At 38.5% G+C, this 18,057-nt stretch overlaps 1 protein-coding gene across 1 annotated transcript in view; it reads left to right on the top strand.

The window, feature by feature from the left end:
* adgrb1a (adhesion G protein-coupled receptor B1a) overlaps positions 1–18,057 on the top strand; it is a 373,647-nt gene that overhangs the window by 292,627 nt on the left and 62,963 nt on the right. Inside the window, exons 21-26 of the mRNA XM_062063764.1 lie at positions 5,018–5,121; positions 7,942–8,044; positions 8,168–8,318; positions 8,398–8,467; positions 8,651–8,717; positions 10,702–10,787. Coding sequence (XP_061919748.1) covers positions 5,018–5,121; positions 7,942–8,044; positions 8,168–8,318; positions 8,398–8,467; positions 8,651–8,717; positions 10,702–10,787 — 581 coding nt within the window. The remainder of the gene's footprint in view (positions 1–5,017; positions 5,122–7,941; positions 8,045–8,167; positions 8,319–8,397; positions 8,468–8,650; positions 8,718–10,701; positions 10,788–18,057) is intronic.

The raw sequence follows: 18,057 nt of genomic DNA, 5'->3' as shown, positions 1-18,057 counted from the left end.
GCGGCACAAAATTAGCTAGAGGCGGCCGCCACGCAATTTTGAACACAGGAAAAACCTTGTCTATAATTAATCTACCTGCTAATTGACGATACATAGTTGCTTACATACTGTAACACATTTCTATCCACACTGCTGTTAAAACGTAAAAAACATTTATTCTTCTTTTGTTGGATATTTTACATTAGTTTATCGATTTAAACAGAGGAGTCCTTTTTGAGAAAGAACTCCTTGAAAGGCACCTTGTACGGCTGTTGACATGTGCGGTAACGTGTTTCGTCATTTGCGGTTTACAGATGTGATTGCGCACAACGATAAATACCGCACAGCGATATAGACCGCATAAATATATATATATGTATGTTTGTATGTATGTATGTATGTGTGTGTACAGTACAGACCAAAAGTTTGGACACACCTTCTCCTCATTCAATGTGTTTTCTTTATTTTCATGACTATTTACATTGTAGATTGTCACTGAAGGCATCAAAACTACGAATGAACACATGTGGAGTTATGCACTTTACAAAAAAAGGTGAAATAACTGAAAACATGTTTAGTATTCTAGTTTCTTCAAAATAGCCACCCTTTGCTCGGATTACTATTTTGCACACTCTTGGCATTCTCTCGATGAGCTTCAAGCACACCTGTGAGGTGAAAACCATTTCAGGTGAAAGGGAGAGCGGTTTGCTGATTTCAGCGTTGTGAATCGAGTGGCCCATGGTGGGAGTGGGGTTCTGGTATGGGCAGGCATATGTTATGGACAACGAACGCAAGTGCATTTTATAGATGGCATTTTGAATGCACAGAGATACCGTGACAAGGTCCTGAGGCCCATTGTTGTGTCATTTACCATGACCATCACCTCATATTGCAGCATGACAATGCATGGGCCCATGTTGCAAGGATCTGTACACAATTCCTGGAAGCTGAAAACATCCCAGTTCTTGCATGTCACCCATTGAGCACAACCTGATCAACTCTATGTGAAGGAGATGTGTTTTGCGTGCAATGCGTGAGGCAAATGGTGGTCACACCAGATACCGACTGCTTTTCTGCTTCCCTTGAGGTGATCTTTGAGTTCAACTCAGGAAAAATGGGAGCAAAAACAAAAGTGTTAGGTTTATATTTTTGTTCAGTATATATTAGAGGTGTCCGATAATGGCTTTTTTGCCGATATCCGATATTCCGATATTGTCCAACTCTTAATTACCGATTCCGATATCAACCGATACCGATATATGCAGTCGTGGAATTAACACGTTATTATGCCTAATTTTGTTGTGATGCCCCCGTGGATGCATTAAACAATTTAACAAGGTTTTCCAAAATAAATCAACTCAAGTTATGGAAAAAAATGCCAACATGGCACTGCCATATTTTTTTAACATGCCTCAAAACAGCAGCTTGGAATTTGGGACATGCTCTCCCTGAGAGAGCATGAGGAGATTGAGGTGGGCGGAGTTGGGGGGGGGAGCGGGGGTGTATATTGTAGCGTCCTGGAAGAGTTAGTGCTGCAAGGGGTTCTGGGTATTTGTTCTGTTGTGTTTATGTTGTGTTACGGTGCGGATGTTCTCCCGAAATGTGTTTGTCATTCTTGTTTGGTGTGGGTTCACAGTGTGGCGTGTATTTGTAACAGTGTTAAAGTTGTTTATACGGTCACCCTCAGTGTGACCTATATGGCTGTTGAACAAGTATGCCTTGCATTCACTTGTGTGTGTGAAAAGCCGTAGATATTATGTGATTGGGCCGGCACGTAAAGGCAGTGCTTTCAAGGTTTATTGGCGCTCTGTACTTCTCCCTACGTCCGTGTACCACTCCGTACAGCGGCGTTTTAAAAAAGTCATAAATTTTACTTCTTGAAACCGATACCGATAATTTCCGATATTACATTTTAAAGCATTTATCGGCCGATTATATCGGCAGTCCGATATTATCGGACATCTCTAGTATATATACATGAGCACTGTAATAGTCTGCTAAGCAACAAGCCAGTGTGGCAAGCAGGCATTCTTGTTTTAGTTTTGGTGCTTTTTAAAACTACAAAATTCCCAGACACTTTGCCCCTCGACCCCATCAGTCGCTCTTTGAGCCGCTTACTTGGGGATTGTTATTGATAAGAACTTGTCCTTTAAATCACACAGAGAAAAACATGTGTCAAAGCTCACAATTAGATTGTTTTTTTTCTTTAGAAACAAGTCTTGTTTTTTCCTTACAAGTTAGGAAACAATTGATTCTGACCCCTTTCATGCCTTTGCTAGATTATGGAGACTTGCTTTTTATGAATGCAAGGTTGCAGCAACCTTGTCCACCATTGCACTTTGTATGCAACAGCAAACTGTCCATCCTTGTCAGTCCGCAGATTTTCACGATGGATTTTTTTCTCTTGGACTGATTCCCACCTATTTATGTTTTTATTTGTGTAGAAACTCCAGTCACTACAGTTTAAGGTCACAGAACATCCCTGGCGTGGTGGTTTTTAAAGCCAACACAAACCTTGGTGAAAAAAAAAGCCATCAAACATGCCTTTCATGGTCATGGAATGAATTCAAAATGATCTGAGGCTACCTGAACTCCTCAATTTAAGGGAATTTCAAGCCATTTTAAAGGATCAAGAAACAAGTTCTATTTGGCACTGTACTTGTTTTAAATTGTTTTTACTAAAACATTTATTTTTACATATTGTGTGTTTTTGTGTTAATGTTGTAAGTAATTAGTATTTTTTAATTATAGTGTGTGACTGCTGTCGTTTTTGTTGTCTGTATTATGAAACCTTTTTTGCTGTCCTCTTAACCAGGTCTCTCTTGTAAAAGAGATTTTAATATTATTGAGTTTTTACCTGGTTAAATAAAGGAAATTGAAAAAATCTCCCCAACTACATCCATCTATGGCTTACTGTGTTGGTATTATTCTGTCTCTGTACTTATTTATCTACTTGCTAATTATCTTTGCTGGTTATTCTCTGCTGTAACACGGTTCCAGTTGGACTTCTGTTGAAGTGTACAAAACACTTAATTCTTTTGTTGTTTCACTATCTCACAATTTAAGATAGCTTATTAGTTTATTAGTTTATTAAGGATCCCCATTAGTCTACACCGCAGTGGAGACTATTCTTCCTGGGGTCCAGGCAAAAACATCACACAATCACAAAACAAAAGATTAAAATGCAGTACAACATGATCAAATAATAAAATGTTGTAATACAAAAATAGCAACAACAAAGAACCAAAAAAATAATAATAACTTCGAGTTTACATAATAATGTTCATAACAAAGATAAAAAGAGCAATATAAAAATAGATATATATATATTTTTTGCAAAAAAAAAAATAAAACAAAGAACCAATGGCCTAAAATATATACATTAGTGTACCAAAGACAAACAATAAGTGACGAAAAAAGTTCCCTCCACCATTTTCTACTGCTTGTCCCATAATCAATAAAATAGTCAATAAAAACAGTCATGACATTAGGTACAATCTAGAATAATCTCTTTCCGCAATACTTCTCCTCTTAGTCTATTCTTAAAACCCACTCTGCTGGTGATTGATACCAAATATTGTGGAAGTCGATTCCAGTAAGTGATTGCCCGATACATTACAGTCTTTTTCAAAACATCACTTTTGGGTTTAAGACGGGTGAAAGCACCTCTTAGGGCTAACCTGGTACCATAGTTGTGACTTTCACTAGTGCTTAGCATGGCTTTTTCTCTGCTTTTTTTATTTTATTTTTTTTAATTTTTTTATCGAGAAAAGTCCCATTGAAGATAGGAATCTCTTTTGCAAGGAAGTGTTGTCTCAAACATTCATACACCAGCGTAGTTGGCACTGGGAGCAAGGTGGGTGATGTGCATCATAGAATCGATCATTTTTCCCACCCTTACTTCCAGATACATGTACTGCTCCACTATTTTGATATCCTTTTTCGGGATGGGAAGGGCTAAGGCTTCGGGCTGGTCCTGGTCCTCCCTAAAGTCCACCACAAGCTCCATGGTTTATAGCCAAATAAAACCCGCAACTGGTGAAGTTTGTCTTTCTGTATTCTTTCTTCTGCCCATCCTTATAATACATTCAAACACCCTGCCTAGAGTCATCAGAGAACATCTAAAGGTAGTACAGTTTGATCCAGTGTTGTTTTGGAAGTCTGAGGTGAGACAGTCACTTGTGGTGGTCCTTTGACTTTACTGATCACATCATCAGACAGGGTTTTCCGAAAGTAGGGGCCTGTCAGACAAGTAGTCAGTGATCCAGGAGATAGTAGATGCTGTAAAATTAACACAAAATGCTAGATGCTTTTCAAAGCACTGGCAAAGTCAAAGAACATGACTCTCCCTAAACTACCGTCCTGGTGGGAAGGAAGCATGATACTGCAGATAGATGACAGCATAATCCACACCAACCGGAGGCTGCTCAATCAACCACAGGGGGTCCAAAGAAGTTTTGACCTGTGGTCACAGGAGAGCCATAACAAGTCTTTCCATCAGCTCCATCAAATGTGACATCAGCGCAATGGGTTAGATGTTGGATGGGGTTGCTCTCTTTGGTACCCAACAGTACCAATAGCGCTGACACCTTTTTCTGCATCAGATTTAGTTTCAATCAATCAATCAATCAAAGTTTATTTATATAGCCCTTAATCACAAGTGTCTCAAAGGGCTGCACAAGCCACAACGACATCCTCTGCTCAGATCCCACATCGGGGCAAGAACAAACTCAACCCAATGGGATACAATGAGAAACCTTGGAGAGGACTCCCCCATTAGGGCAGCTTGTAAAGGTAGGAAGGTGTGACGGTAGAAGTGGTGGCGGTGGTTGCCGTGGAGACAGAGAAGGTGTCAAAGCAAAATGGGCAGAAACAACACGGGGGTTGAGAGCTAAACCTGTTAAAAAAAAGCCATTTAGCTCATTCACCCTATCCAGCATGCCCCCATGCTGGCGGTTGTCAACTCGCACACAAAGTACAAGTAATGATGACAAATGTTTTTCCTGGTGACTAATTATTGATCCCTTTCCCCCCACAGAACATGGATAAGACACTGCTCCCATCTGTGACGATGATTGTGGGCTGTGGAGTGTCTTCACTAACATTGTTGCTCCTCATCATCATCTACGTGTCTGTCTGGAGGTGAGTCATGTAAATATCCTTGCTGAACAGAGACAGGTGCAAAATGGCTCACTGTACACCACTCAGCTGACAGCTGTCGGTTAAATCCGGGTAACGGTAAAGGTAAAGTGCTCAAATCTTTTTAGAAAAACCTCAGATGGAAGAGTCAGAAATAATATTGTCACTGTCACACTGCCAGGGTTGTGTCAAAGTACTTTGGCTTCAAAATGAAAACGGTTTGTCGTCCATATTGAGTCCCGAGGCTATGTTCAAACATTGTTCTTAAAAGTAATTGCATGGCCACACAAAATTATGTCTCCATGAAAGCTTTTTCTCGTCAAGCACGAGGCTAAATCAACCAGTGAGGACATACTGTATGTCCTACTGTAGGCAGGCCTGGCCCTAACCAATCTGGCGCCCTAGGCAAGATTTTAGGTGGCGCCCTAGGCAAGATTTTAGGTGGCGCCCCCCCGCCCCACATCGGCAGTGAAGTGTATATACTCACAAGAAACCGAATAGCTTTGTCTTTGACCTTTTTTTTTACTTAAAGAAAGCAAATTAACATATTATATGAGAATGTTATGTTATGATTATCTTTAACCGAATCACAGCAGTGCTCAAATTAAAAAAAACAGCATTCCCTCTCATGTGATATTGCTTAATTAACATTAATGATGTGCACTTTAACAACTATACCTAATATATAAAGGGGTGGAAAAGTGACTATTACCTGCAGAGCAAACATTAGCTAACCAGAAGGCAATAACAATGTAAACAAAAAACACCTGCTTAAAAGATCTAATACAAATGTCCCTGAGGAATGTAAGGTGGGAGTACTGTAATTACCTAACGTTACATTATTATTTTCCATAACAATTTAGCCCCCTCCACAATATTAACCCGACGTTAAACCAGAACTAGCTATTTATTGATTAGCAATTGTCGAATCATGTAACATTAGCTTAATGCTAAAAAGCCAGGTTACTATCACATTCTGTAAGACAAATAATTTAATGTAGGCTAACTTTACCTACCTGCTACCTCTGTCTTTTTCTCGTTTCTCCTCCTCCTCTTTTCTATTTTTTCTTCCCTGGGCACCTGACAGTTTTGGCCGTTTTGACATCTTGTGTTGATTTTTTGATGTGGTAACTTGTAAGAGTCATGATATGGGTAGGGAGGGGGCGCACCGTGCGGGGGGATGTGGGGCGTAATGTTGTAACAAGTAATATTTCTATTAAATAGGCTTTACTTTGCATTTTAATTAACGTGGGATTATTTTTTGTATTTAGAAATAATAGTACCAACTTTTTTTTTTTTTTTTTTCTCCAACATTTGTGGCACTGGCGTGGCGCCCCCTGATGGACGGCGCCCTTAGCCTTTGCCCATACGGCCTATGCCACGGGCCGGCCCTGACTGTAGGGATAGTCAATTAAATTGTTCTGGGAACCACTTTTACAGAAAGCTAAAGACGAGGAAAATGTACTCTCTCCCTTCACTATTACCGTAATTTCCGGACTATAAGCCGCTACTTTTTCCCCTCGTTCTGGTCCCTGCGGCTTATACAAGGGTGTGGCTTATTTACGGCCTGTTCTTCTCCGACACAGACGAAGAGGATTTTGGTGGTTTTAGTACGCAGGAGGAAGACGATGACACAATGATTAAAGACTGACTTTTCATATACCGGTAGGCTGGTTATTTTGATAACGTACAGGCGAGCACTTTGTATTACTTTGCAGCGTTGTATTATTTGTACTCTGCATGAATGCTGTTCGCCATGTCAAAGATGTGAAAGTTTGATTGAAAGATTTATTGTTAATAAATGGGACGCTTTGTGTTCCCAAACAGTCATCTCTGTCCCGACAATCCCCTCCGTGGTAGCAGGAACCCCTATATACTACGGTAATTACACATCAAAACTCTGCGGCTTATAGTCGGGTGCGGCTTATATATGGAGCAATCTGTATTTTCCCCTAAATTTAGCTGGTGCGGCTTATAGTCAGGTGCGGCTTATAGTCCAGAAATTACTGTAGTTTTATTTTGTATATTTTGGAGAACAATCACCCTCTACAGTAGACATTTGATTTTGGCCAATTGGTTTTGTCAAAGTAACAGGAGCGCTCTGCAAAAAAGCTCGTCAAAGATCATCTCCATGACAGCACTCGTGTTTTTAAGAATCTCCTGCAAAAATGTGAGTCTCTCACAAGTGTTTTTAACTAAACTCGCAGGCCACCAGTTGAATAGCTGAAATGATGAAAAAGAGAGGAACTAAAATGGAACTTTGAGGAACACGAGTAGTACAACTAAAGAAGTTGAGGAAATGACTACTGACTGCATCTTAACAGGCTACAACAACACCATAGTTACATAAATCACATTATGAAAAATCATGTAAAAGGAAAGGACTTAAAGGGATGCCTTGAGGATCGCCTCAGTTATGTAAATCACAAGTTTGGACGCCACTGTCTGTTTGCTAGCAAGGTTAAAATGTAAATGCAAGGATCTGCTAATGTGTTTACAGTGGTCCAAGTTCCTCTATACAACAGGAGCACTTTGGTGTTTTTTGGAATTTGCTGCAAAAATGTTTGTTTCCCAAGTTTTGAACTGAACTCAGGGGGCCAAAATGGTGTCATTACAGGGCCGGATTTGTTGAATAGCACTGGATGTCCATTTTAGCCAATCAAAGCCTAAACATTTTTTTTTCTAAAAAAGTATTTGGGGGAAAAAGAAATGTAAACATGTGAAGGAAACACACAGAAATGTCCTTTCATATCATGATAGAAATCACAGAGAAACACTTGTTTGTTGATTGTATTTTTAATGATGTCTCCTTTGATCTTCCAGATACATTCGGTCTGAACGCTCAGTCATTCTCATCAACTTCTGCCTCTCAATCATTTCCTCGAATGCACTTATTCTCATTGGACAAACACAGACACGAAATAAGGTACGAACCAATCCAAGGACTAATGCGTTTTCATTGAAAGTGAAAGCATGACATTCTGTATTGTATGGTCACAATGATGTCTTTATTAAACATAATTGTATCCATTTTTCCCCCTTATTACAGGTCTTATGCACCATGATTGCGGCATTTCTTCATTTCTTTTTTCTATCGTCATTCTGCTGGGTCCTGACGGAGGCATGGCAGTCATACATGGCAGTGACAGGCCGGCTGAGGAATCGGATCATACGCAAGCGCTTTCTCTGTCTTGGCTGGGGTTAGTCTTCAATCTCTTGTATGTCTAACGGTTATATTTTTAGTACTTTTATTTTATTGCCATTTGTTTTCCTATCTAGGCCTCCCTGCACTTGTGGTTGCAATTTCAGTAGGCTTCACCAAGGCAAAGGGTTATGGAACACCAAGCTAGTAAGCATGCTTTTCTACATTGATTGTGTACTGTACTGTATACTATGTTCATGCAGAAATATTACATATGGTTTGATGTTTCTAGCATAATACCTTTTTCTTTTACTTCACACGCTCTTATCTTACTTCCTTATTCTTCCCTCATTCAATCCCTGTATCTATATCTACCTGCTCCTCTCGTAGCTGCTGGTTGTCTCTGGAAGGAGGTCTTCTCTATGCATTTGTTGGACCTGCTGCCACTGTCGTCTTGGTATTTCTTCCTTTTTCCTTTTTTCTCCCTATTCATCTAAGTACCTCAATCTGTGTTGCATCTATGTAATTTAAACCTATTACGATAGCACCGTGCCATTCTTCTTTTTAAAATGAAAAAGATACATCGGACACATTGAAATAAGCTGTGTCTTTCCTATTAAGCAATACAATATGTATTTTTACACAGTATAGAACATAGCCAAATTATACATTTTTTAGAAAGTTCTCAATGTGAATGGATGCAATCCATGTTATAAATAAAATACAGAATAAAAGTGATCCAGAATGTCAAACCCAGGGTACACTCGCTGATCTGGGATTACGCTTGTGTCAGTAATAAAGAATTGTCTTTAATGTTTGATAATGTCAGTGGCCACCCTGCACAAATAGAAATAATAAGAACGACTCCAGATGAGACTGGTAATAATCCACTGAATAAAAGTGATAAAATAATCTCCGCCCAAATCCAGGAGTGTGTGGCAGTAGTGTGAATACACCCTAAATCTTCGGATCAGAACTTTTTAATGTTTATTGTTAAAACTAGTGGTGTCAAATGAGCATATGAATTCCATATAAATTGTATGATTAATCTGCAATTGATGCAATATTTTTTGTGATTAATCGCATGAGTTAATGCATTAACTTTGACAGCACGAGTTAATGCATGTCAATTACAAAAAAGAAAAATTTGCTATTTTGTTATATTGAAAGTCCTAACTTCTTCAGGTAATTTAGTGTGTATATGGTAGGAAAATGTGATCCAGGCTGACTCATTTTGGTTGTGGTAGACCATGCCTTTCAAAGAGATTGCTAAAGTTCACAGTTTAATAACCCGGCAAAAAACATCGCCATGCTTAATACGAAACCCAGTAATGAATATTTCCTGGATTTGCAATCATTCATTGTAAGCATTGTGTCAGTCCATCCTTGCATTCTGTTTTATTACAGTGATACCTCACCTTATAAGCACATTTTGTTCTATGGCCAAGCTCATAACTCAAAACTCTCAAATCAGCCCTTCCCATTTAAATGAATTGAAATCAATTTAATTTGTGCTCGGCTCTCCCAAAACCCCACACATTTAACATATAGCATGCCTTTTAAAAAGAAGAACAAACTGTTGGATAAGAAATTTAGTTTAAAAAAACAGTATAAAAGAATGTGCTACAAACAACTACAGTAGTTTTATGAATTCATAATATTGTTCAGTATTTACCCTGGGTAGCATATTTTTGTAGACATCTCCTATAGACTATCCATTGTGTAACAGTAGTGACAAGGAAATTGTTGTTTATGTTGCACACGGTTGTCTTTGAGAGACGGACCAGAGAGGTCAGAGTTGACAACAAGCAATATGAATGTCTGTGCTCCATTGTCCAATTAGTTGAATAGGGACTTTACCAGACAGAACGACGTCAACACGTCAAACACAGCATCGTCAGCTTCTCAGTATTTTTATGGATAAATGTCCACCGTTTGGATGTTTTTGGCGGAAGCTGACATTGGCTTGTGTGATGCGGCTGACTTCGGTTCCGCTAATAACTGGTAGCACATGTTTTTATTAGTTTGTTTCTCTGATTGGGCCGTCCGCTTCTTCTCCTTCGTTCTCCCGGTGGTTGGAGGGCAGGATTGTGTCGATCTCTGACTGTAGGGTTTGGATAAATGCTCGTAACTCAAGTTATGCTTACAACTTAATGCATAACCACAGCTCTCGAATTACTCACAAGTTGAGGTACCACTGTATTTGTACCATTTATGTCACGTTAAAATGTCACCAGCCCATCCTATTTTGCAATTATTTGACATTCAGTTTGTGCCATTAAAATTGAACATAAGATGGCAAGTGCCTTCGGTAAGTACAGTCACTAAGTATAACCAGTTCATCATATTGTCATCGTCAATCATCAGCAGGACAATTTCTGCATGCTTTCAACAGGAAACTGTCTTTATGTGCATTAATCATGTGCCTCTTCTCTTGGCAGGTTAACATGGTTATTGGGATTCTCGTTTTTAACAAACTGGTGTCCAAAGACGGCATTACTGATATGAAACTAAAGGAGAGGGCGGGGTATGCCTTATACCACACATCCATTTTTACACTGTCACCTACAACCAGCCTGGTGGTGTCGCTCATCATCAAGGGTCAAATGCAATGACTGTCTTTGGATCAGTCAATATTCCAAATTCACCCAAGATGGTCCTTAATTGAATTAGGACAAGTTTAACATATTTGGAAAAAGAACAATATCTGAGAGCTCCATCTGATTATTAATACTACTAAGAATGAAGAAGATGGTGACTCATTTCATTGCTTTCCAAACGTTGTTGCATTGACCTCCAGTCGTGCTTTGTGTGTGGTTGCTGCTATAGTTGTTCTCTAATTCCATCTCTTCTTCTTCTCTTTGATCAATTCTGGTAAGGGGAAGCAGGGCTCGACAAAAACATATTGTAGCATTAACAACTCAGAAGGATTTAGAGTGTACATTCTGTTTTTGTATGCTTCACAAAACTAAAAAATACAACCAATAATCAAATAGTCAGCTGGTGTGAGAGAGCAAAACATCACACAGTAACGACAAAACACGTAGCTATTTAACATTTTATTGTGATGAATGATTTACTTAATTGTATGTTGGCTGACAGCAGAATATAAAAGTCTATAAATGTTCTCCTTAGAACCAGTGTCTTCTGCAGTGGACATTTGTTTTTCGCTGGTTCTCACAAGGATCGATATCTGTACGCATAGATATTAATGCATGTCAAAACGATTGTTGCTTTTGTGAAATGTAAGCCAGATTTACCTCTTCAGTAATAAGGGATGTTTCCAGTTTTTCACACTTACAGAACAATTAGACGTGTTAACATCGAGGACAACGCACATCATTAAATTGCTTTCCATGACTACATTCTGAGTTTGTAAGCTCATTAGCTGTATATATGGAGCACACTACAAAACTCACCTAACAAGGTTTTTTTTTTAAAGTTTTCAGTTTTTTTTTTTAACTTTGTGTACATCACATTTCTTATCAGTCTGAATTTGTTTACATTTTGCACACTCCAGCTGATAAAACAGACACAGTTCCAAACTAAAAAATAAGATTTTTGGTAGTTATAAGAAGCTACCACTGCCAAATACAGTCCTAAAATTTGTGTTTAAATACATTTAGAATATGGGCCTACCTTGACTTTAATGCGTTCGATGCCAAGTAGTGTGTTATAACAGATGGGAAAAAAAGCCGTCTTTCTGTTGGTAAAATTATTAGTTAAACATGTACAATTTCACATAACGACCTCATACTGACTGTAGTTTGAGAATTCCAAGAAACATACACCCTGCTCTCCTTTACATCCAGTGGGGGAAATAAGTATTTGTTCCCCTGCTGATTTTGTAAGTTTACACACTTACAATGATTTAAACAGTCCAGAAGTTTTATGGTTGGTTTATGCAACAGTGAGAGATATTATATACAGTAAACAATCCAGAAAAAAAAACATTGCATAAGGGTTATGCATTTGATTTGTGTACAATTGAAGGAAATAAGTACTTTAATCCTCTAGTAAGCCAGCAATCATTCTGAAACCTACATACATTATTCACTGTGTAGTTAGGAAAGTTCCCCCGAATCTCAGTTCATTATGTGCATAAAAGACATCAATTTCTTCCATTAAAACTTCTCCACCATGCGCACTAAAGTGTTGACAAAAGACTTAAGAGACAAACATGTAGACGTGCACAAGACTTAACTAGGCTACAGACCATGAGTAAAAAGCTTGGTGAGAAAAAGACCACTCTTGTCACAATACTTCGCAAATGGAAGAAATACAAGATAGTTTATAGACAATCGGCCTTGCTCTGGAGATAAGGGTATTGGGGTAAGGATATTTTTTAAGAAGGGGAAGAGGTTAACCCAAAATACGTAGGAGGATCTTCTTAATGACCTCAAGGGAGCTGGTCACTTGTCACCACAGTCACAAAGACAATAATTGGTAACATTTACTTTGCTAGAACGAATTGAGATCTTGCAGTGTTTCTTTTCCCAAGAGCGCACATGCACTGAACTGTATGGAGAAGAAAAAAGATTCTGAATTACTTAGAGAAGGCTGAGGACAACACCATTCCTACTGTCAAACCTGTTTGACAGTAGGAATTTTGTTGTTGATTTGGACTTTCTCGCCTAAGGCTAAGGGTACAGGAAGTACTTTCCCGCATTGGCGGTCTGATGAACATAAAATTATTGGATGAGAACCGGAAACAGACATGACAATAACCCAAAACATACCGCCAAGGCAACAAAGGAGTAACGCAAAAATAAGTGCATTGAGATCCTTGCCATTCTCCAGATCTTAAATCACATTGAATATCTGTGGACGCGTAGCTGAAACAGATGCAAAGTGGCAGCCTCGAAATTTTCAGGAGTATCTGTAAAGTGGACCAACATCCCGCCTAAATTGTGTACAACCCTGGTGCCTAACTCTGAGAAAGACCTCTGTCCTTGCCAACAAGGCTTATGCCACAAACTATTGAGTCACATTTTTTGGGGGTGTTTATTTTTATTCAAAATTTAGAACCTTTATTTCAAGTTGAATTCTCAGTTATGTCTCTCTCTTTCACAATAAACCGACTGACAATTCTGGACTATTATGTCTTTGTAAGGGAGTGAACTTAGAACATCAACAGTGGATCGAATTCTGTCACTGTACATCCCCCACGGTAGTCGGCAATTCTGTCTCCATCAGCATTCTTGGTACATTCAAATGCTTCCCCTTTTTTCTCCTAAAATGTAAGCTTTCTTCGATGATCTCGCTCTCTTCAACTGCATCTGTTGTTACTGTCTTAAATGTCATGTTTGAGTTTGCACAGAATCCCCTCTCTCTCACTCAGGGCTCCTCAATCAGGAACACATCAGCTTCAGAAGCCCCCTCCCATGCCATCAATGATTGGGTAATTGATTGGATGCCCATCCCATTCTATTCTGAACGACTGGGTTATAGCCCTGCCCGTTACCACCCCTGTTAAATCGTACTTTATTTTTATTTTTTTGGTGGGGGAGTTAGTTTATCTCATTCTGTGTAAGCTTTAGAGGAAGCAACATATAAATACCTCAGTTCCTTGTACTTACCAAGAAATATTGACTACTGAGGTAACAATGCAGTCCATACAGTAGTTGAGTAGCACAACTCAGCATCTGGAATATTGACCTTTGATAGCCTCATCATTAAATTAATGTAGCTATTTTTTATTTCTAGTGTCTTTGTAAGGTATATATTCTTAGAGCAGTGTGTAAATTCAGCTTCAGGTTGTCATAGCAACTCGAGATTTTTTTTATGTTGTGTGTGTTTCCAAGTGTCTACGTTTTTTTTTGCATTAAAAAATGGTAGGGTTGGATAGATGGATTTGTTCCTAGTCTTTACCATCCTTAGCCCTGGGAACTATTTCCCAAAAATAGTCAATGTCGAAGCACAGATTCAATAGATTTTGAATGATACCTATTTTCACCTATCCACTGGTTAATGGTGATTTTTTTTTATGGCCTCGCCCTTTTGGGTTATTGCCATGTTTACTGTAACTGGTGATAATGTAAGGATTTTTGGAGATGAATTGGTTAGGTCCAGTTGTAATTACTAGGTAGTGCTAGTGGCAGTGACAATTGGCTGTGTTGACTTTGGGTCGCTAGAATTCTCAGATAGGTTTTTTTGTCTTGATTTGAAAGAAACGGAGGTAATCGACCATATACCGTTGCGATCAAAATTATCTGACCTCATTGTAAATTATATTTATTTGCAACGTTTCTTCTGCAACTTCAAGTAGCTAAGAAAAGAAAACTCGACAGTTTGAATAGCTCAGTCCAACAAAAAGGCAACTGCAGTACAAAAAGGGAAACTAAGCAAGACTAAATATCAGAAATAAAATGATCCATTCTGTTGGGACATCATTCTGCTTGTTTTAAGTTAAAGGGGACCTTTTATGCAAAACCAAATGTTCTTACCTATTGGTACGTGTTTTGTGTATTTGGGATCTGCACAAGTCTCAAAAATATGAAATCAAACCATGGACAATTTTCCAATTGTTGGGTAAAACACATATGGTAGCGTTTTACCCGAAGAACTTTGTGCGAGTCCGCCATTGTAGTCCGACGTTATAGTCAACAAGTTCCATCTGGCACATCAGGAATAGACGGTCAAAGGGGTTTCAAGATAGTCTGTAAAACGATCAATGCGCAATTTTAATAAAATAACCACCATTCATGTTATGTAGACCACAGAAAAAAGAATCATAATCATAGAAATAATTACTTTTAACCCCAGTAAATCCTACAGTCTTGACTACTTGTAAAAATGTACATGATATTTTTAGTTGTCAAACGTTTGTTGACATTTTTTTTTAAATGCTTACGCAACAATTTGTCGCGTTTGTCCGGACAAAAAAAACCCCCAAAAAACCTGTAGTGCAATTTTGCTGCATTGCGCATTTTTTTAAACCCCTAAAAAAGTGTAGGTTTGTTGTACGGCGGCACACTGTCACGAAAACACATTGGTAAAAAAGCGCTTTGAGTAAAAGTGCACACACAGACGTCACGAGGGAGACAGCAGTTCCACTATCGCTGTCGATCTTAGCTCAAGGTTCAAATTGAAAACATGTTTATTGAAGTTAATTAATTTGTTCTGCATCCAATTAAGCACATAGCAATATTTGAATTAGGCAGATTTGCCCTTCGAGACAGGCTTCACTGCCATCTGCACCCCCGCAACAAATTAGCTTGACCTCGCACAATGAGAGAACACTTAAACACCGGAGAGTCGGAATTGTACGCTGTAAGTAGTACATTCACTTCTGTGTGTTTTTATTTACATAAACACTTTGGATTTTCACTGATTGTATCGATCTTGCTATCTTTCTTTTTTTCTCCAATCCATCAACCTACACAACTTTTGCCTCTTGACTCTCCTGTCCAGGTAAATTGTGTTTTTCAATAAAAAGTGTTGATTGCTTTTTAATATCACCGCCTACGGCATGCATTTAGCAGGTGTATTGCCCTTTTACTTGAAATTGAATTTCTCCCATGATGTGATTTTTAATCTGGGCATCCACAGGCTACAAATTTCTATTCCCTCAGTTTGTCAGCTGTAATTGTGTTTGTCAGGAGACAATTTACCGCTGTGCTTTGCGATACCTGTCCAATATTTGCAGCATTATATTCAGTCTGATTCATACATTTTGAAAATTGTAATTAGAGGATTGATTATTTGGGCTGAGTAAAATGTTGAAGAACATATTCGCGTATGAACAATACGTTGTTTTTAATTATACGCATCTTCTTCTTAGTACTTTAATACTAAACATTTAAAGTACCGGTAGAGTGGAATAACATGTTACCTCTATATTGAAGCTATTATCATATACACTACCGTTCAAAAGTTTGGGGTCACATTGAAATGTCCTTATTTTTGAAGGAAAAGCACTGTACTTTTCAATGAAGATAACTTTAAACTAGTCTTAACTTTAAAGAAATACACTCTATACATTGCTAATGTGGTAAATGACTATTCTAGCTGCAAATGTCTGGTTTTTGGTGCAATATCTACATAGGTGTATAGAGACCCATTTCCAGCAACTATCACTCCAGTGTTCTAATGGTACAATGTGTTTGCTCATTGGCTCAGAAGGCTAATTGATGATTAGAAAACCCTTGTGCAATCATGTTCACACATCTGAAAGCAGTTTAGCTCGTTACTGAAGCTACAAAACTGACCTTCCTTTGAGCAGATTGAGTTTCTGGAGCATCACATTTGTGGGATCAATTAAACGCTCAAAATGGCCAGAAAAAGAGAACTTTCATCTGAAACTCGACAGTCTATTCTTGTTCTTAGAAATGAAGGCTATTCCACAAAATTGTTTGGGTGACCCCAAACTTTTGAACGGTAGTGTACATATATATATGATTTATGACACCGAAAGACTTACAAAGTTTGCGAGTAAATACATACGATCAAAATAGTATCAATCTCGCAGAGATTCCTGAGCCATTTTGAGTGAATGAGCTGGCTAGTCACATGATGGCATGACATAGTGGTCGGGACGGCAGATCCCTTCCCTATCAACAACAATGCAAATCATGCAGACTTTGTGAGTGCCAACGATTACCGTATTTTTCGGACTATAAGGCGCCCTTAAAATCCTTTCATTTTTTCACAACTCGACAGTGTGCCTTATAACTCGGTGCGGCTAATGTACGAAATAATTTTGGTTGTGCTAACCGACCTCAAAGCTATTTTATTTGGTACATGGTGAAATGATAAGTGTCACCTGTCACACATAAGAGATACGTGTAGACTGCAATATGATGGCAGTCACACATAAGAGATACGTGTAGACTGCAATATGACTCGAGTAAACCACACCAAAATGTTATATGTTCCATTGAAAATATAGAACATTACACATAGAACAAATACACAGTACAGGCCAAAAGTTTGGTCACACCTTCTCCTCATTCAATGCGTTTTCTTTATTTTCATGACTATTTACATTGTAGATTGTCACTGAAGGCATCAAAACTATGAATGAACACATGTGGAGTTATGTACTTAACAAAAAAAGGTGAAATGACTGAAAACATGTTTTATATTCTAGTTTCTTCAAAATAGCCACCCTTTGCTCTTATTACTGCTTTGCCCACTCTTGGCATTCTCTCGATGAGCTTCAACCATTTCAGGTGACTACCTCTCGAAGCTCATCGAGAGAATGCCAAGAGTGTGCGAAAAAGTAATCAGAGTAAAGGGTGGCTATTTTGAAGAAACTAGAACACATGTGTCGAACTCAAGGCCCGGGGGCCAGTTCTGGTCCGCCACATCATTCTATGTGGCCTGCAAAAGCCTGGAAAAAATAGGTTTCAATAAAATACTTATTGTTATTTTTCTTTTACTAAATGCATTCGTTCTTTCAATTTTGACAGAAAAAAATGCATATTTTAAACTTTAATATTAACTGATCATGCCAATTATATTATTATATACTGTATTGCAAAACTATTTTGTGACATAAAAAATCGTTAAATATATGCTTGTCACCAATATTTATGATTTTAAAGGCCTACTGAAATGCGATTTTCTTATTTAAACGGGGATAGCAGGTCCATTCTATGTGTCATACTTGATCATTTCGCGATATTGCCATATTTTTGCTTAAAGGATTTAGTGGAGAACATCGACGATAAAGTTCGCAACTTTTGGTCGCTGATAAAAAAGCCTTGCCTGTACCGGAAGTAGCAGACGATATGCGCGTGACGTCACAGGTTGTGGAGCTCCTCACATCTGCACATTGTTTACAATCATGGCCA

Source organism: Entelurus aequoreus, linkage group LG11 (assembly GCF_033978785.1).
Source record: "Entelurus aequoreus isolate RoL-2023_Sb linkage group LG11, RoL_Eaeq_v1.1, whole genome shotgun sequence".
In the NCBI taxonomy this organism is placed as follows: domain Eukaryota; kingdom Metazoa; phylum Chordata; class Actinopteri; order Syngnathiformes; family Syngnathidae; genus Entelurus; species Entelurus aequoreus.
This window is presented reverse-complemented; position numbering and strand designations above follow the sequence as displayed.